Below are 13,350 nucleotides of genomic sequence, written 5' to 3'. Positions count from 1 at the left end.
CCGCTGCACTTGGGTGCGAAGGAGAAGGCCTCGGTTGCTGTGGTAACGCGGCCACCTCTGACTCACTTCCGGAGCGGAGTAGCGCATGCGCAAGGCGCCCAAGAGCCCAAGAGCTGGGTGAGTTTCTCCCTCCCCTCCCAAGATGCCCGCGGGGGTAAGTGTGACGTCACATAGGGAGGGCGTTCCCACGCGGCGTGATGGGGTTATCGGCGCTATATATTGCGGTCAGCCAGCGCGCCAGGTGCAGAAGGAGTTGTCTTTAGCTCAGAGTCGGTTTCCGCGACACGGCCTGCTGGAGAGTTTCGCTTCCGGTATAGGCGGCCGCGCAGGCGCAGGTGTGGCACGAGAGGCCTCCGAGGCTGGCCGCTGACCCAGCGCTGGCTCCGGATTGATTTTCCCAGGATCTGCTGTACCCCGGCCTTGGGGTCCTCTATCGGAGCCAGAGGCCCGACACCTTGAGGGTGTCTTCCGCGGGACCGAGGGACGCGGACCCCGGGGGAGGCGAAAAGGACGAGGTTCGGACCGGACCTCGACCATCGCCCATCGCCCATGGCGGCCCTCGTAAGTGTGCGGCGAGGCGGTTCGGGGGGTCCAGGTGGTGGGCTCTGTAGCCCCTCACTCACCGTCCTGCTTTCTCTCCCCTCAGGGCCCCAGCAGCCAGAATGTCACTGAGTATGTCGTCCGAGTTCCCAAGTAAGTCCCTGACCCTCACCTCCCCCTCTTCCCTCAAAAAGGGATTAAAATCTTCACGAGCCTCCAGACGTGCCTGGCACCACCTGATTCTCCTTCCAGGGCTGGGGTTGAGCTGAGGCCTCTGGGGCATCACTTTTTTGAATGGAGTGAATGAATGAATGAGTACATTAATATACCGTAAGACGCAGCCCCCTGCCTAGCATTCCCTCTGGCAGGAATGCCAACTGTGACTCTGCTGGGTGGATTCTTGTTGACCCTGCAAAATTCAGTTCCGGGATTTTCCTCCTTCAGGAGGCATTCCCTGCCTGCCCACCCCCCCGCCCAGGGCTGAGCTCCCAATTATCCCCACATCTTGGGTTCCTAGAAATCTTTGTCCCTTTTTTCTGAATGGGCTTGGGAGTATGGATCCCACTTCCCTGACAGACTGGGAACCTCTGGGTTCTTTTATGGGTCCCCCCTGGGTTCTTTTATGGGTCCCCAGCATGACCGCAGGTACAAAGGGCTGAGCCAGGGAGGGTTTACTGAATGAATGAATGATTGAGCACTGCCTCTTCTTGTCCATTCCAGAAATACCACCAAAAAATATAATATCATGGCTTTCAATGCAGCCGATAAAGTCAACCTCGCTACTTGGAATCAGGTAAGTCCCGTTTCTGAGGGCGTGAGAGAACCTGATCCTGGCCTTGGTGGTTGTTATAGTTGCTTAGTTGTGATAGTAACTAAGGCTTAGTATCCTCAGCTGTCCCCAAGTGGAGATAAGTGATGACTAAGGCCCAGGCTGAGCTGCTGGGCATCCCTGGGGGTGAGATATGTCTGGCCCTGCAGGAGGCTTTCTCCTGAAAGAAGTTGTGCCCACTGTTGGGCATTTTGGACCGAGATTTATCTGGGCAAGGGAGGGGGCTGCCTCCTACAGATGATCTCAGAGCCCCCATTGCCGGAGGCTTTAGAAAGGTCTTTGGAAACTGTCTTAGTTTGTTGAGGCTGCTATAGCAGCATACCAGAGACTGGGTGGTTTATAAACAACAGACACTTATTTATCACAGTTCCGGAGGTTGGAAGTCCAAGATCAAGGTGCCAACAAGAATTGGTGTCTGGTGAGGGTGTGCTTCCTGTTTCATAGCTGGTACATTTTCACTGTCCTCACCTGGCAGAAGGGGGACGGAGCTCTCTGGAATCCTTTATAAGGGCGCACATCCCACTCATAAGGTTCCACCCTCATAACCTAAGCATCTGCCAAAGGCCCCACCCCAGATACCATCACACTGGAGATTAGGTTTCAACAAATGCGTTTTGGGGGAATTCCCTGGTGGTCCAGTGGTTAGGACTCCACGCTTTCACTGCCGAGGGCCAGGGTTCAATCCCTGGTCGGGGAACTAAGATCCCACAAGCTGCGCAGCAAAAAAAAGCAAAGGCATTTTGGGGGGACAGAAACATCCATCCATAGCAAAAGCCATTAAAGGGTTAGAAACAGAGAATTGTAAAGTGATTTTGCCACTGTGGGGTCGAGGGCAGGTGAAGAGAGGACAGGGTGGAGGTGAAGGCTCTGGTCCAGGTGAGCCATGATGGGGTTTGGAGCAAACAGGTTATGAGAAATGGTTGGATTCTGGGGTTTCTTTCTTTTTCTTTTCTCTTTCTTTTTTTGAATTTTTGAATTTTATTTACTTATTTTTTATACAGCAGGTTCTTAATAGTTATCTGTTTTATACATATTAGTGTATATATGTCAGTGCCAATCTTTTTCTTTCTTTCTTCCTTCCTTCCTTCCTTTCTAACTTTTCATTGGGAAATAATTTCAAACTTTCAAAAAGCTGCAAAAATTGACATAGTGCAGGGCTTGCCCAGATCCCTTCACCCACATTCACCGAGCGCCTTTTCGCCAAGCAGGTGGCTTTGAGTGCGCGCCGCTCAGCTTCGGGGGAGGAAAGGGTGTTGGTGGTGGGATCAGGCTCCTGGATGAGAGGTGTTGCGTCCTGTCCTCCCAGGCCCGGCTGGAACGCGACCTGAGCAACAAGAAGATTTACCAAGAGGAGGAGATGCCCGAGTCGGGCGCCGGCAGCGAGTTCAACCGCAGGCTCCGGGAGGAGGCGCGGAGGAAGAAGTACGGCATCGTCCTCAAGGAGTTCCGGCCCGAGGACCAGCCTTGGCTGCTCCGCGTCAATGGCAAATCAGGCCGGAAGTAAGTGCCGCTCTCCACCCCACTCCGCGGGTGCCCTCGGCTGAACTTTCATGTGCCTGCTGTACAGCACGGGTAACAGCCCGGGAGTGACAGCTCATCCTCCCGCGAAGGGTTTTACTTGGGTAGATGAGCCGAGGGGATGCCCGGGCGGGAGCTCTGAAGGCCGGGATGCCCGAAGCCCGGGCTCTGGTACTGCGGCACCCAGCGAGGGGCCACCTGGGGTTCGGGGGGTGGGGAGGACAGAGGTTAGGGGGATGAAGGGCACTCCGGCAGAACAGCGAGCACGAAGGCACGAAGCGCCGAGCCCTAGGGACTGTCACAGCGCATGACAGTGACAGGGTGGGCAGATGGATAGGGCGGTGGGCGCCAGGCTGCAGCTGGACTGTGGGTGGGCTGGGGCCCAGGGGAGCCTGAAGGCTGTAGGCAGGGAAGGGGCACGCTGTAAGACTGCCTCCACTTGTGGGTGATGCCAGAGGCCAGGAGGGGGCTGGCAGTGGTTCAGCCCCCAGGAAGATTCTGGAGGCAAATCTGGAGGGGTCTGACTGTAGGGCCCTGTGCTCTTCATGGCCAATCTAACAGGGTCCTTCCAGAAAGGACCATGACATGTATAATGCAAAGGAACCCTAAGCCCGCTCTGCAAGGTGGGGAGCCGTGCTTTCCAGATGTAGAAATCCAGGCTCAGACGGTCGAAGGGCCAGCCCAAGGCCTTCCAGCCTCAGATTCTGCTGGGAGGACCCAGGTGGCTCTGGAGAGGGGGCAGGCCTGGGGTTGCAGGGGTCGTATGAGGGTGGGGCTGGGTCCTCTTCCTCTGGCCAACCATAACCTTGCACTCCATGCAGGTTCAAGGGCATAAAGAAGGGAGGTGTGACGGAGAACGCATCCTACTACATCTTTACCCAGTGCCCTGATGGGGCTTTTGAGGCCTTCCCCGTGCACAACTGGTACAACTTCACGCCGCTGGCCAAGCACCGCACGCTCACGGCCGAGGAGGCCGAGGAGGAGTGGGAGAGGTGAGTGAGGGGGCACGATTGGAAATGAGGTGCATCCCCCAAACTTCGTTCCGGGTTGGGAGCTGGGGACTCAGTGGTGACCAAGCCAGATCTCACCAGCTCCTCAGGGAGCTCAAAGTCCAGTGGGGAGATGGACCTGGGACCATCAGGGATGCATAGGGTGGTGCAAGAGCCAGCGATGGGGGAGTGGCTGAGCTGAGCCCTGGAGCAGGAATCCGCGGGCAGGGTGGGGTCTCCCTGGCCTACATGGCTTCCCCCAGGCAGGTCTCACAGCTGGATCAACTGCTGGTAGAATACACATAAAATAACATTTACCATTTTTAAATGCACAGCTCGGTGGCATTAAGTACATTCACACTATCCAGCGACCATCCCCACCATCTACCTCCAGAACTTGCTCATCTCCCCAAACTGAAACTCTGTCCCCATGAAACGCTGACTCCCCATCCCCTCCCCCAGCCCCTGGCCCCCACCATCTACTTCCTGTCTCTGGATTTGAGTCCTCTAGGGAGTGGAATCAGACAGTGTTTGTCCTTTTATGTCTGGCTTATATCACTGAGCATGGTGTCCTCAAGCTTCATCCACATTGTAGTGTGTATCGGTGCTTCATTTTTTTAAAATTTTAATTGTAGTAAAAAATATGTAAAATTTATCATCTTAACCATTTTTAAGTGTACCATTCAGTGGTGTTAAGTACATTTACATTCTTGTGTAATGGAGCTTCATTCCTGTTTTTTGTTTTTTTTCCTTCCAGTTTAATGGAGGTGTAATTGAAATCCAGCACTAAGTTTCAGGTGTACAGCATAATGTTTTGACTTACATACACCATGAAATGTTTACCACAATAACTTTTAGTGAACACCCATCATCTCATATAGGTATAAAATAAAAGAGAAGGAAAAAAAATTTTTTTCCTTGTGATGCGATCCCTTAGGGTTTACTCTCAATAACTTTCATATGTAACATACAGCAGTGGTAATTAATCATAATCATGTCATACACTATACATCGCTAGTACTTATTTATCTTATAACTGGAAGTTTGTACCTTTTAACCACCTTCATCCAGTTCCCCCTCATGCCACTTCTGGTAACCACAAATCCGATTCCTTTTTCTGTGAGTTTGTTTGTTGAAGTATCATTGACCTACATCACTATGTTAGTTCCTAGTGTACAACCTAGTGATTCGATATTTCTATACATTTCAAAATGATCACCACGATGAGTCGAGTTGCATCATCATCATATAAAGATACTGTGTCATTGTTGACTCTGTTCCTATCCTGTACATTTTATCCCCGTGACATTTGTTTTACAACTGAAAGTTTGTACCTCTTAATATCCCTCACCTATTTCACTCATCCTCTCACTCCTCTTCCCTCTGGCGACCACCTGTTTGTTCCCTGTATCTATGACTCTTTCCGTTTTGTTATGTTTGTTCTTTTTTTTTAGATTCCACATATAAGTACAGTATTTATCTTCCACATCTTGGCTATTGTAAATAGTGCTGTAATGAACATAGGGGTGCATATATCTTTTTGAGTTAGTGTTTTTCTTTTCTTCAGAAAGATACCCAGAAGTGGGATTTTGGATTGTACGGTAGTTTTAATTTAATCTCCATATTGTTTTCCACAGTGGCTGCACCAATTTACATTCCCACCAACAGTGCACGAGGGTTCCCTTTGCTCCACACCCTCACCAACCCTTGTTATTTGTTGTCTTTTGATAATAACCATTCTGACTGGTGGGAGGTGATATCTCATTACAGTTTTGATTTGCATTTCCCTGATCATTTGTGATGTTGAGCATCTCTTCACGTGTTTGTTGGCATCTGTATGTCTTTTTTGGAAAAATGTCTATTCAGGTCTTCTGCCCATTTTTAAATCAGGTTGTTTGCTTTTTTGATGTTGAGTTGTATGAGTTCTTTGTATTTTGGATATTAACCCCTTATCAGATATATCATTTGCAAACACCTTCTCCCATTCAGTGGGCAACGTTTTTGGCTTGTTGATGGTTTCCTTCACTGTGCAAAAGCTTTTTAGTTTGGTGTTGCCCTATTTGTTTATTGTTGCTCTTGTTTCCCTTGTCTGGGGAGACATATCCAAAAAAATATTGCTAAGACCAATGTCAAAGAGTATACTGCTTATGTTTTCTTCTAGAATTTTTATGCTTTCAGGTCTTACATTTAAGTCTTTAATCCATTTTGAGTTTATTTTTGTGCGTGGTGTGAGAGAATAGTCCCATTTTCTCAACACCGTTTATTGAAGAGACTGTCTTCTCTTCATTGTATATTCTTGCCTCCTTTGTCATAGATTTATTGACTACATAATGTGTGTTCATTTCTAGACTGTCTATTCTGTTCCACTGGTCTATGTGTTTTTGTGCCAGTACCATACTGTTTTGATGACTGTAGGTTTGTAGTATAGTTTGAAAGCAGGGAGCATGATACCTCCAGCTTTGTTGTTGTTTCTCAAAGTTGTTCTGGCTACTGGGGGTCTTTTGTCTTTTCATAGAAATTTCAGAATTATTTTTTTGGTTCTGTGAAAAATGCCATTGGTATTTTGATAGGGGTTGCGTTGACTCTCTAGATTGCCTTGGGTAGTACGGTCGCTTTAACAATATTCATTATCCCAACCCATGAGTGTGGTGTATCTTTCCATTTGTTTGTGTCATCTTCAATTTCTTTCTTATAGTTTTCTGAGTACAAGTCTTTCACCTCCTTGGTTAGATTTATACCTAGGTATTTTATTCTTTTGGATGCGATTGTAAATGGGATTGTTTTCTTAATTTCTCTGATAGTTTGTTGTTAGCGTGTAGAAACACAACAGATTTGTATATATTAGTTTTATATCCTGCAGTGTCATTTATCAGTTCTAATTGTTTTTGTGGTGGTGTGTTTAGGATTTTCTGTATATAGTATCATGTCATCTGCAGACAGTTTTACTTCTTCCATTCCAATTCAGATTCCTTGTATTTATTTTTTCTTATCTGATGGTTGTGGCTAGGACTTCCAGTACCATGTTGAATACAGCTTCATTCTTTTTATATACTACCCATGGATTCTGCTCCTGTTGTTAGATACAATCCTAAGACTCTCTTTATTTTTATTATTTTAAAATTTTTAAATAAATTTATTTATTTATTTATTTTTGGCTGCGTTGGGTCTTCGTTGCTGCACACAGGCTTTCTCTAGTTGTGGCAAGCGGGGGCTGCTCTTCATTGTGGTGCACAGGCTTCTCACTGCAGTGGCTTCTTCTGTTGCAGAGCACGGGCTCTAGGCACACGGCTTCAGTAGTTATGGCACACAGGCTCAGTAGTTGTGGTGCATGGGCTTAGCTGCTCCGTGGCATGTGGGATCTTCCTGGACCAGGGCTCGAACCCATGTCCCCAGCATTGGCAGGCAGATTCTTAACCACTGCACCACCACCAGGGAAGTCCCCTAAGACTGTCTTTAAATGCAATCACATTTTTAAAAACTTTCATCACCACTGTAAATGGAAACACCAGTACCCCCTGTCATTAAAAAGAAGGCACCCGTGAACTACAACAAAAGCGACGGATGTGACTGTATCATATGGCCTGATTCTGTTGCCCGAGAGAGGCCCTGAGCCCAAGCCGGGTGCTGGGGCATCAGCGTCACATGAGGCCTTCTCCTGAGGGACTCTGGGTAGAGCGGGAACTGAAGGAGGGCCAGCTCACCCTGTGTGATCTCAGGCTGTTGCTGCCACACATGTGCATCCCCATGTGCGGGGTCAGCTTGTCCCTCTTATCGCCTACATGTGTCTGTGGTTCCCCTCTGGGGAATACCCGGTGGAAGTGTAGGGTGGCACCCGGGACAAGGCCCAGCTCCTGGAGGCGGGTTCTGGAGCCAGGCCCCTTGTCAGCCCCTGCTGTACCCCCTGCCCACAGGAGAAACAAAGTCCTGAACCACTTCAGCATCATGCAGCAGCGGCGGCTCAAGGACCAGGACCAGGATGAGGAGGACGAGGAGAAGGAGAAGCGTGGGCGCAAGAAGGCCAGTGAGCTGCGCATCCACGACCTGGACGATGACCTGGAGGTGTCCTCTGATGACAGCGAGGCCAGTGGCGAGGAGGGTGAGGCTGGCAGAGCTTCCATGGCTGGGGTGATCGGCACAGCTGCCTGATTAGTGCCCGGTCATAATTTATCAAGGTGCCTGTGTGATGACTCAGAGAGGTTAATTCCCCTGAAGGGGAAACTTGGTTACTCATGGCCCCCTGGGCCCGGGAGCTCGGCCGCTTGGGGAAGCGCCAGGGTTGGTAGGAGGCAGCAGGGAGCCACAGGAAGGCCTTGGCCACAGCCTCAACTGGGGTTTCCAAGGAAACGGCTTAGGACTGACCAGTTTGAGTCATGCCAGTGGGCTCTGGGCCAAGGCATGGTCTCTGGCTGCGCAGGTGATACAGGGCAGGGATGGCGGCCCTGCGTGTGAAAGAGAAGGGGGTGGTGGGGGTGTGGGGTCGGGTTGGCCTGTGGGTGAGAGGTGTGCCCCTGGGCTAGCTCTTTGCCTCTTGGAGGAATTAGGGCCAGTCCTGGTGTCTCCCCAGGGGGCAAAGGCCCGAGAGACATCGGGTGTCATCGAATACACAAAGCGTGAAGGCTGCCCATCCGAGCCTCTCCCCTTGTGTCCCCCCTTCCCCAGGCGGCCGAGCCGTCAAAGCCAAGAGGAACATGCCGCCCAGCAAGGGGGGCAGGAAGAAGAAGAAGAAGAAGAAGGGGTCAGACGACGAGGCCTTTGAGGACAGTGACGACGGGGACTTCGAGGGCCAGGAGGTGGACTACATGTCCGATGGCTCCAGGTGAGGCAGGCAGGAAGCAGGTGTGAGACCCTGGGCCGGCCTGCAGACGTGCTCCCTCACCCTCTGCCGGCTCTCTGCTTGTCTTACAGCAGCTCCCAGGACGAGCTGGAGGGCAAGCCCAAGGTCACCCAGCAGGAGGAGGGCCCCAAGGGCGTGGACGAGCAGAGTGAGAGCAGCGAGGAGAGCGAGGAGGAGAAGCCGCCCGAGGAGGACAAGGAGGAGGAGGAGGAGAAGAAGGCGCCCACGCCGCAGGAGAAGAAGCGGAAGAAGGGTGGGTGCGCCTCCCCTGGCCGCGCCCCAGGCCCCTGATCTGGGATGGGGCGGGGGGGCGGGGCTTCCGCTCCTGACGCCCCTCCTTTGGCCCTGCGCAGACAGCAGTGAGGAGTCGGACAGCTCGGAGGAGAGCGACATCGACAGCGAGGCCTCCTCGGCGCTCTTCATGGCGGTAAGGCCCAGCCCGGGGCGGGGGGACGGGGTGTGTCCCTCTCCAGACTCACATCCCCAACCCCGGTGTCCGCAGAAGAAGAAGACGCCCCCCAAGAGGGAGCGGAAGCAGTCGGGCGGCAGCTCCCGGGGCAACAGCCGGCCCGGCACACCCAGCACGGAGATGGGCAGCACCTCTTCCACCCTGCGGGCGGCCGCCAACAAGCTGGAGCAGGGTGAGTCGCCCCATCCCACCCTGCCCGCCTCAACCTCTTGACCCCGTCCTTGCCCTCCCTTTCAGCATCCTGTCTGCCTGCCCCTGAGCCCCTTGCACATGTAATCCTGGCACCCGCCCCAAGGCTCAGCCCCGCCTCTGCTCCCACAGGGAAGCGGACCAGCGAGACGCCGGCGGCCAAGCGGCTGCGGCTGGACACCGGGCCCCAGAGCCTGTCGGGGAAGTCCACCCCTCAGCCCCAGTCCGGGAAGTCCACCCCCAGCAGCGGGTAAGCTGGCGAGGATGGCAAGAGCAGGGAGGGGGCTTAGAGGGGGGCCTCCGAGGGGGAGCCTCGGAGGGGGCCTTGGGGACGGAGGGCCGCCTGCTGACACCCACCTGCCCACCTCCAGTGACGTGCAGGTGACCGAGGATGCCGTGCGCCGCTACCTGACACGGAAGCCCATGACCACCAAGGACCTGCTGAAAAAGTTCCAGACCAAGAAGACGGGGCTGAGCAGTGAGCAGACCGTGAACGTGCTGGCCCAGATCCTCAAGCGCCTGAACCCCGAGCGCAAGATGATCAATGACAAGATGCACTTCTCCCTCAAGGAGTGAGGCTCCCCCCAATAAACTTGCTCTGTTTTCTAGAATCCTCGGGCTCTTGGTTCCCACGCTCACCACCTCCTGTCCCACTGCCCATCTGTCACCCCACCCTCTGAGTCTGAAGACCCCAGTGTTTTCTCCACAGTTTACTTCTCTCAGTCTCCAGTCCCCTGCTTCTGAAACCTCTAGAACTTAATCCTCTCCTTACCCCTCAACCTCCCCCACTGAGGTTCTGCTGGGTGATTTCTTTCAGGTCTTCCATTTGACTAGTTCTCTCTTCAGCTGTGGCTTATCCACCACCTAAACCCACTCAGTACTTAGTTTCACTGTCTGTTTTCCAATTCTCCAAGTTATCTTTGTTTCTTTTTCAGATCAGCAGGTCTGTTTTGAGTGTCTGGCCCCTTCTGTTTTTGATCCCTTCTCTCGCACTTTTAGTTTTAAGCATCCTTGACTTACAGTCTCCATCACACTCACCTAGGACCTGAAGCTCGCGGGCATCCTGTTGTATCCTGACTCCTTTTCATGATCTGTTCTCGTGTTTTGGGATCTGGGATGGCGGACTCGTGGCCAGCTCGGGCCTCCATCTGTGAGACTCCTGCATGGTCTGCTTTGCAGGCAAGTCCTTCCAGATGGTTTTTGCATATGCTCCCAGCAGGTGCCCCAGAAGTCCTCTCCTGAGCCCATTTTAGGTGTGGTTCTCAGCTTGTGGCTCTGTCCCTACACGGCCACAAAATCCCAAACCCCCTTCTTGCTGATCTTGGCATCTGGCCCCTGTTTTTCAACTTCCCAGTAATGTTTCTGGGGCTTCCCCTAGGTTCTTAACAAGTTGGTGGCATTTATTTTATGTAGCATTGCTAGGAGTGCCGTAGCAGCAGGGCTTTTTGAGTTCGTGGACAGTCACGTTGCTGGAAACGGAATTTGGCGGCAGGAATACTTTTGAACCCCTGTTGGAGTGATCCAGCTGGGGGCAGGATGCCGGCCTTCCGTCTTGCCCAAGCTGGAGACTGCGGGCGGAAAACTTTCCCATCCAGTTCCACAGGCCTTTGGCTGCCGAGCGGGAATGCCTGAGACGCCAGGTTAATTCCTAGGAATGTCCCAGGTCATTCCACCCTCCCTCCCCATCCTTCCGCCAGGCCTTTTGGGAGAGGAGCGATGGCCCCTTGCCCTGGCAATTTCACCCCTGCTCTGCCTGCCACGTGGACCGAGGTCTAAGGCCTCCCCACCGGGCCGGGCCATGTGCCCCAGTGGTTCAGAGCAGGGGTCTTGCATTCAGCTTGACTTGGGTCCAAATCCCACCGGTGTTTCTTCATTCTGGGTGACTTTGGATAAGTGACATTCCCCCCCCCCATCTGAAAGTAGTCTCAATAAACAGTGCAAGAAGAACCACACCAAAATCATTGAGGCGGTCCCCTGTGGGTGGAGTTGAGGTCCTCGCCAGTCTCTTGCTGATACAAAAGGCAGCGAAATAACCCTGAGCTTGCATCTTGGCTCACCTGAGGATGAGTTCCTGAGCAGGTGTCCTGGATCAGAGGGATGTGATTTGCAGTTTCTATAGCAAATGCTCAGGTGCTACCAATTTACAGTGCTACCAACAGGTGTGCCCGTGTCACACACACACACACACACACACACACAGGTGTAAGCAGACTTTGATGTCTGCCAATCTTGGGTGCACAGTCTCATCCGAGTTTTAACCCAGTCTCACCTGCGTGAGATTGAGCACTTCGTCAAACCTCCACAAGCTGTTCCTATTTCCCTTCCTCAGAAGCTCTCGCAACTGCACGGTGCCAGGCACCACGTTACACACTAAATGCATCTTCTGTCTGTCCTCCCCATGTGGGAGGGACTCTGGTTTAGCCCCCTTTCGCGGCTGGGGACGGAGGCTCACTTCCCTGGGGTGATGGGAAGGGCAGGGAGGTCACCGGGACCAGGGCGGGGCCTAACCGCCCCTCCTGCTCTGATGCCCTCTGACCCTAGGGCAGGACTGAAGTCCTAGGGGGCTCAGGTTGGCCTTCTAGAGACAGGAGTCCCTGCGGGGTGAGCTTCCTGCCCCTGGTGTCCCAGCTCTTGGCTGTCCCTGCGCCTCTCCCCTTTCCTGTTTTGATGCTGGCCCGGCCAGGCCCGGAGACAGGGGCATGATGTCTTAATCCTCCAGGCAGGAGCCATGATGGATTCCCCGTCAGCTCACCCACCTGCCAACCCACCTCTTCCCCCTACCCACATCTGCTCTACCTGATGCATGACACAGGGGCTACTGAGCCCAGCACCCTGCCCAAGTGGGGAGAGCCCCCAGTGGGGGACCCACGGGGCCCCCCACCTCTCCCTCCAGACGGCAGGTCGGGTGGGGACCCTGGTTGCCCGCCCTGGGCTCGGCCCTGGCTGCCGCCACGACACTCGTAAATCAGGGGGCGGAGGGGGTGTCGGAAATAGGTCTGTGGAATGTCTGGATGGGGTATGCGGGGGGTGTGCGCCCTTAACTCTTAGGAGGACGTGGGGTGTGGGGCAGGAGGAAAGGGACTGCCTGGGCCCCAGGTGTAGGACGCGGAGGCCTTTGTGACAGGGCAGCGGCCGGCAGTGAAGAGGTTATCTCCCCAGCTCAGGCAGGGGGATAAATTGAGGGTGCAGGGCATCTCCACCCTCAGGACCTGCCTGTCACCATGACCACAGGACGAGTCCTCCTAGGCTTTCTGCTGCTCCTGACCCTGCACTTGGACCTCCGCGGGGGCCCTGGGGCCTGGGGGGCTTCGGTGGCGGAGGAGGAGCTCTTGTCTGAGCCAGTGGTGGACAGAGGGACCCAGAGGCCGCAGCTGGGTAAGGATCCCCAGAACCCCGTGCGCTCCCCGACTCCTTCCCGCCCAGACCCTGCCCGCTGTCAGCTGTCCCCTGTCCCCGCAGGCGCCCGCCTGCGCCGAGCCCTGGCCGGCCCGTGCCAGCTGTGGAGCCTATCCTTGCCCGTGGCCGAGCTGGGCTTGGGCTACACGTCGGAGGAGACGGTCATCTTCCGCTACTGTGCCGGCAGCTGTCCCCGCGGCGCCCGCACCCAGCACGGCCTGACGCTGGCCCGGCTGCGGGGCCAGGGCCGAGCCCACGGCGGGCCCTGCTGCCGCCCCACCCGCTACGCCGATGTGGCCTTCCTCGACGACCGCCACCGCTGGCAGCGGCTGCCCCAGCTCTCTGCGGCAGCCTGTGGCTGCGGCGGCTGAGAATGCCCGGCCTGGGGCCCTGCAGCCGCTGGAGGAGCTCAGCTGACTTATTTATTGGAGGCTTGGATGCTGAGGCAAAGAGAAGGGGAGGTGGTTTGGGCCGCCAGCAAGGGGCGCAATAAAGGAAACTGCTCCTCCAGCCTCGTGAGTGTGTGTCCTGCCAGGGATGCTCCCGATGGGTGGGGAGGTGGGGTCCCAGGCTTCCCCTGCAGATT

General features: G+C 54.2%; 2 protein-coding genes across 3 annotated transcripts; both read left to right on the top strand.

Annotated features, from left to right (window-relative positions):
• The first annotated feature begins 193 nt into the window (after positions 1-193).
• On the top strand, positions 194-9,979 carry GTF2F1 (general transcription factor IIF subunit 1). 2 transcript variants are annotated; one of them, XM_082622486.1, is made up of 12 exons: positions 194-561; positions 647-693; positions 1,261-1,333; positions 2,676-2,869; positions 3,709-3,879; positions 7,788-7,972; positions 8,536-8,692; positions 8,785-8,963; positions 9,064-9,137; positions 9,213-9,351; positions 9,501-9,618; positions 9,740-9,979. In XM_082622486.1, exons 1-12 carry the CDS (start codon positions 550-552, stop codon positions 9,942-9,944), a joined length of 1,554 nt encoding a protein of 517 aa, XP_082478612.1. In that variant the 5' UTR covers positions 194-549; the 3' UTR covers positions 9,945-9,979. The 2 variants fall into 2 exon arrangements, with proteins under 2 accessions (XP_082478612.1, XP_082478611.1); XM_082622485.1 differs by having other exon boundaries at positions 197-561; positions 8,782-8,963.
• Positions 9,980-12,577: 2,598 nt separating this feature from the next.
• On the top strand, positions 12,578-13,291 carry PSPN (persephin). The gene is made up of 2 exons (XM_082621720.1): positions 12,578-12,743; positions 12,828-13,291. Exons 1-2 carry the CDS (start codon positions 12,590-12,592, stop codon positions 13,133-13,135), a joined length of 462 nt encoding a protein of 153 aa, XP_082477846.1. The 5' UTR covers positions 12,578-12,589; the 3' UTR covers positions 13,136-13,291.
• The last annotated feature ends 59 nt before the right edge of the window (positions 13,292-13,350 follow it).

The sequence above is a fragment of the Mesoplodon mirus genome (assembly GCF_964341445.2).
Source record: "Mesoplodon mirus genome assembly, chromosome: 5".
Taxonomy (NCBI): Eukaryota; Metazoa; Chordata; class Mammalia; order Artiodactyla; family Ziphiidae; genus Mesoplodon; species Mesoplodon mirus.
The sequence above is the reverse complement of the archived record's forward strand: the minus strand, read 5'-3'. Positions and strand labels throughout refer to the sequence as shown.

Coding starts and splice junctions, on each gene's coding strand:
- GTF2F1 (XM_082622485.1), top strand. Junction 1,334..2,675: donor ACCTCGCTACTTGGAATCAG/GTAAGTCCCGTT, acceptor CTGTCCTCCCAG/GCCCGGCTGGAACGCGACCT. Junction 2,870..3,708: donor AATGGCAAATCAGGCCGGAA/GTAAGTGCCGCT, acceptor CACTCCATGCAG/GTTCAAGGGCATAAAGAAGG.
- PSPN (XM_082621720.1), top strand. CDS start 12,590: ATGACCACAGGACGAGTCCTCCTAGGCTTTCTGCTGCTCCTGACCCTG. Junction 12,744..12,827: donor GACCCAGAGGCCGCAGCTGG/GTAAGGATCCCC, acceptor CTGTCCCCGCAG/GCGCCCGCCTGCGCCGAGCC.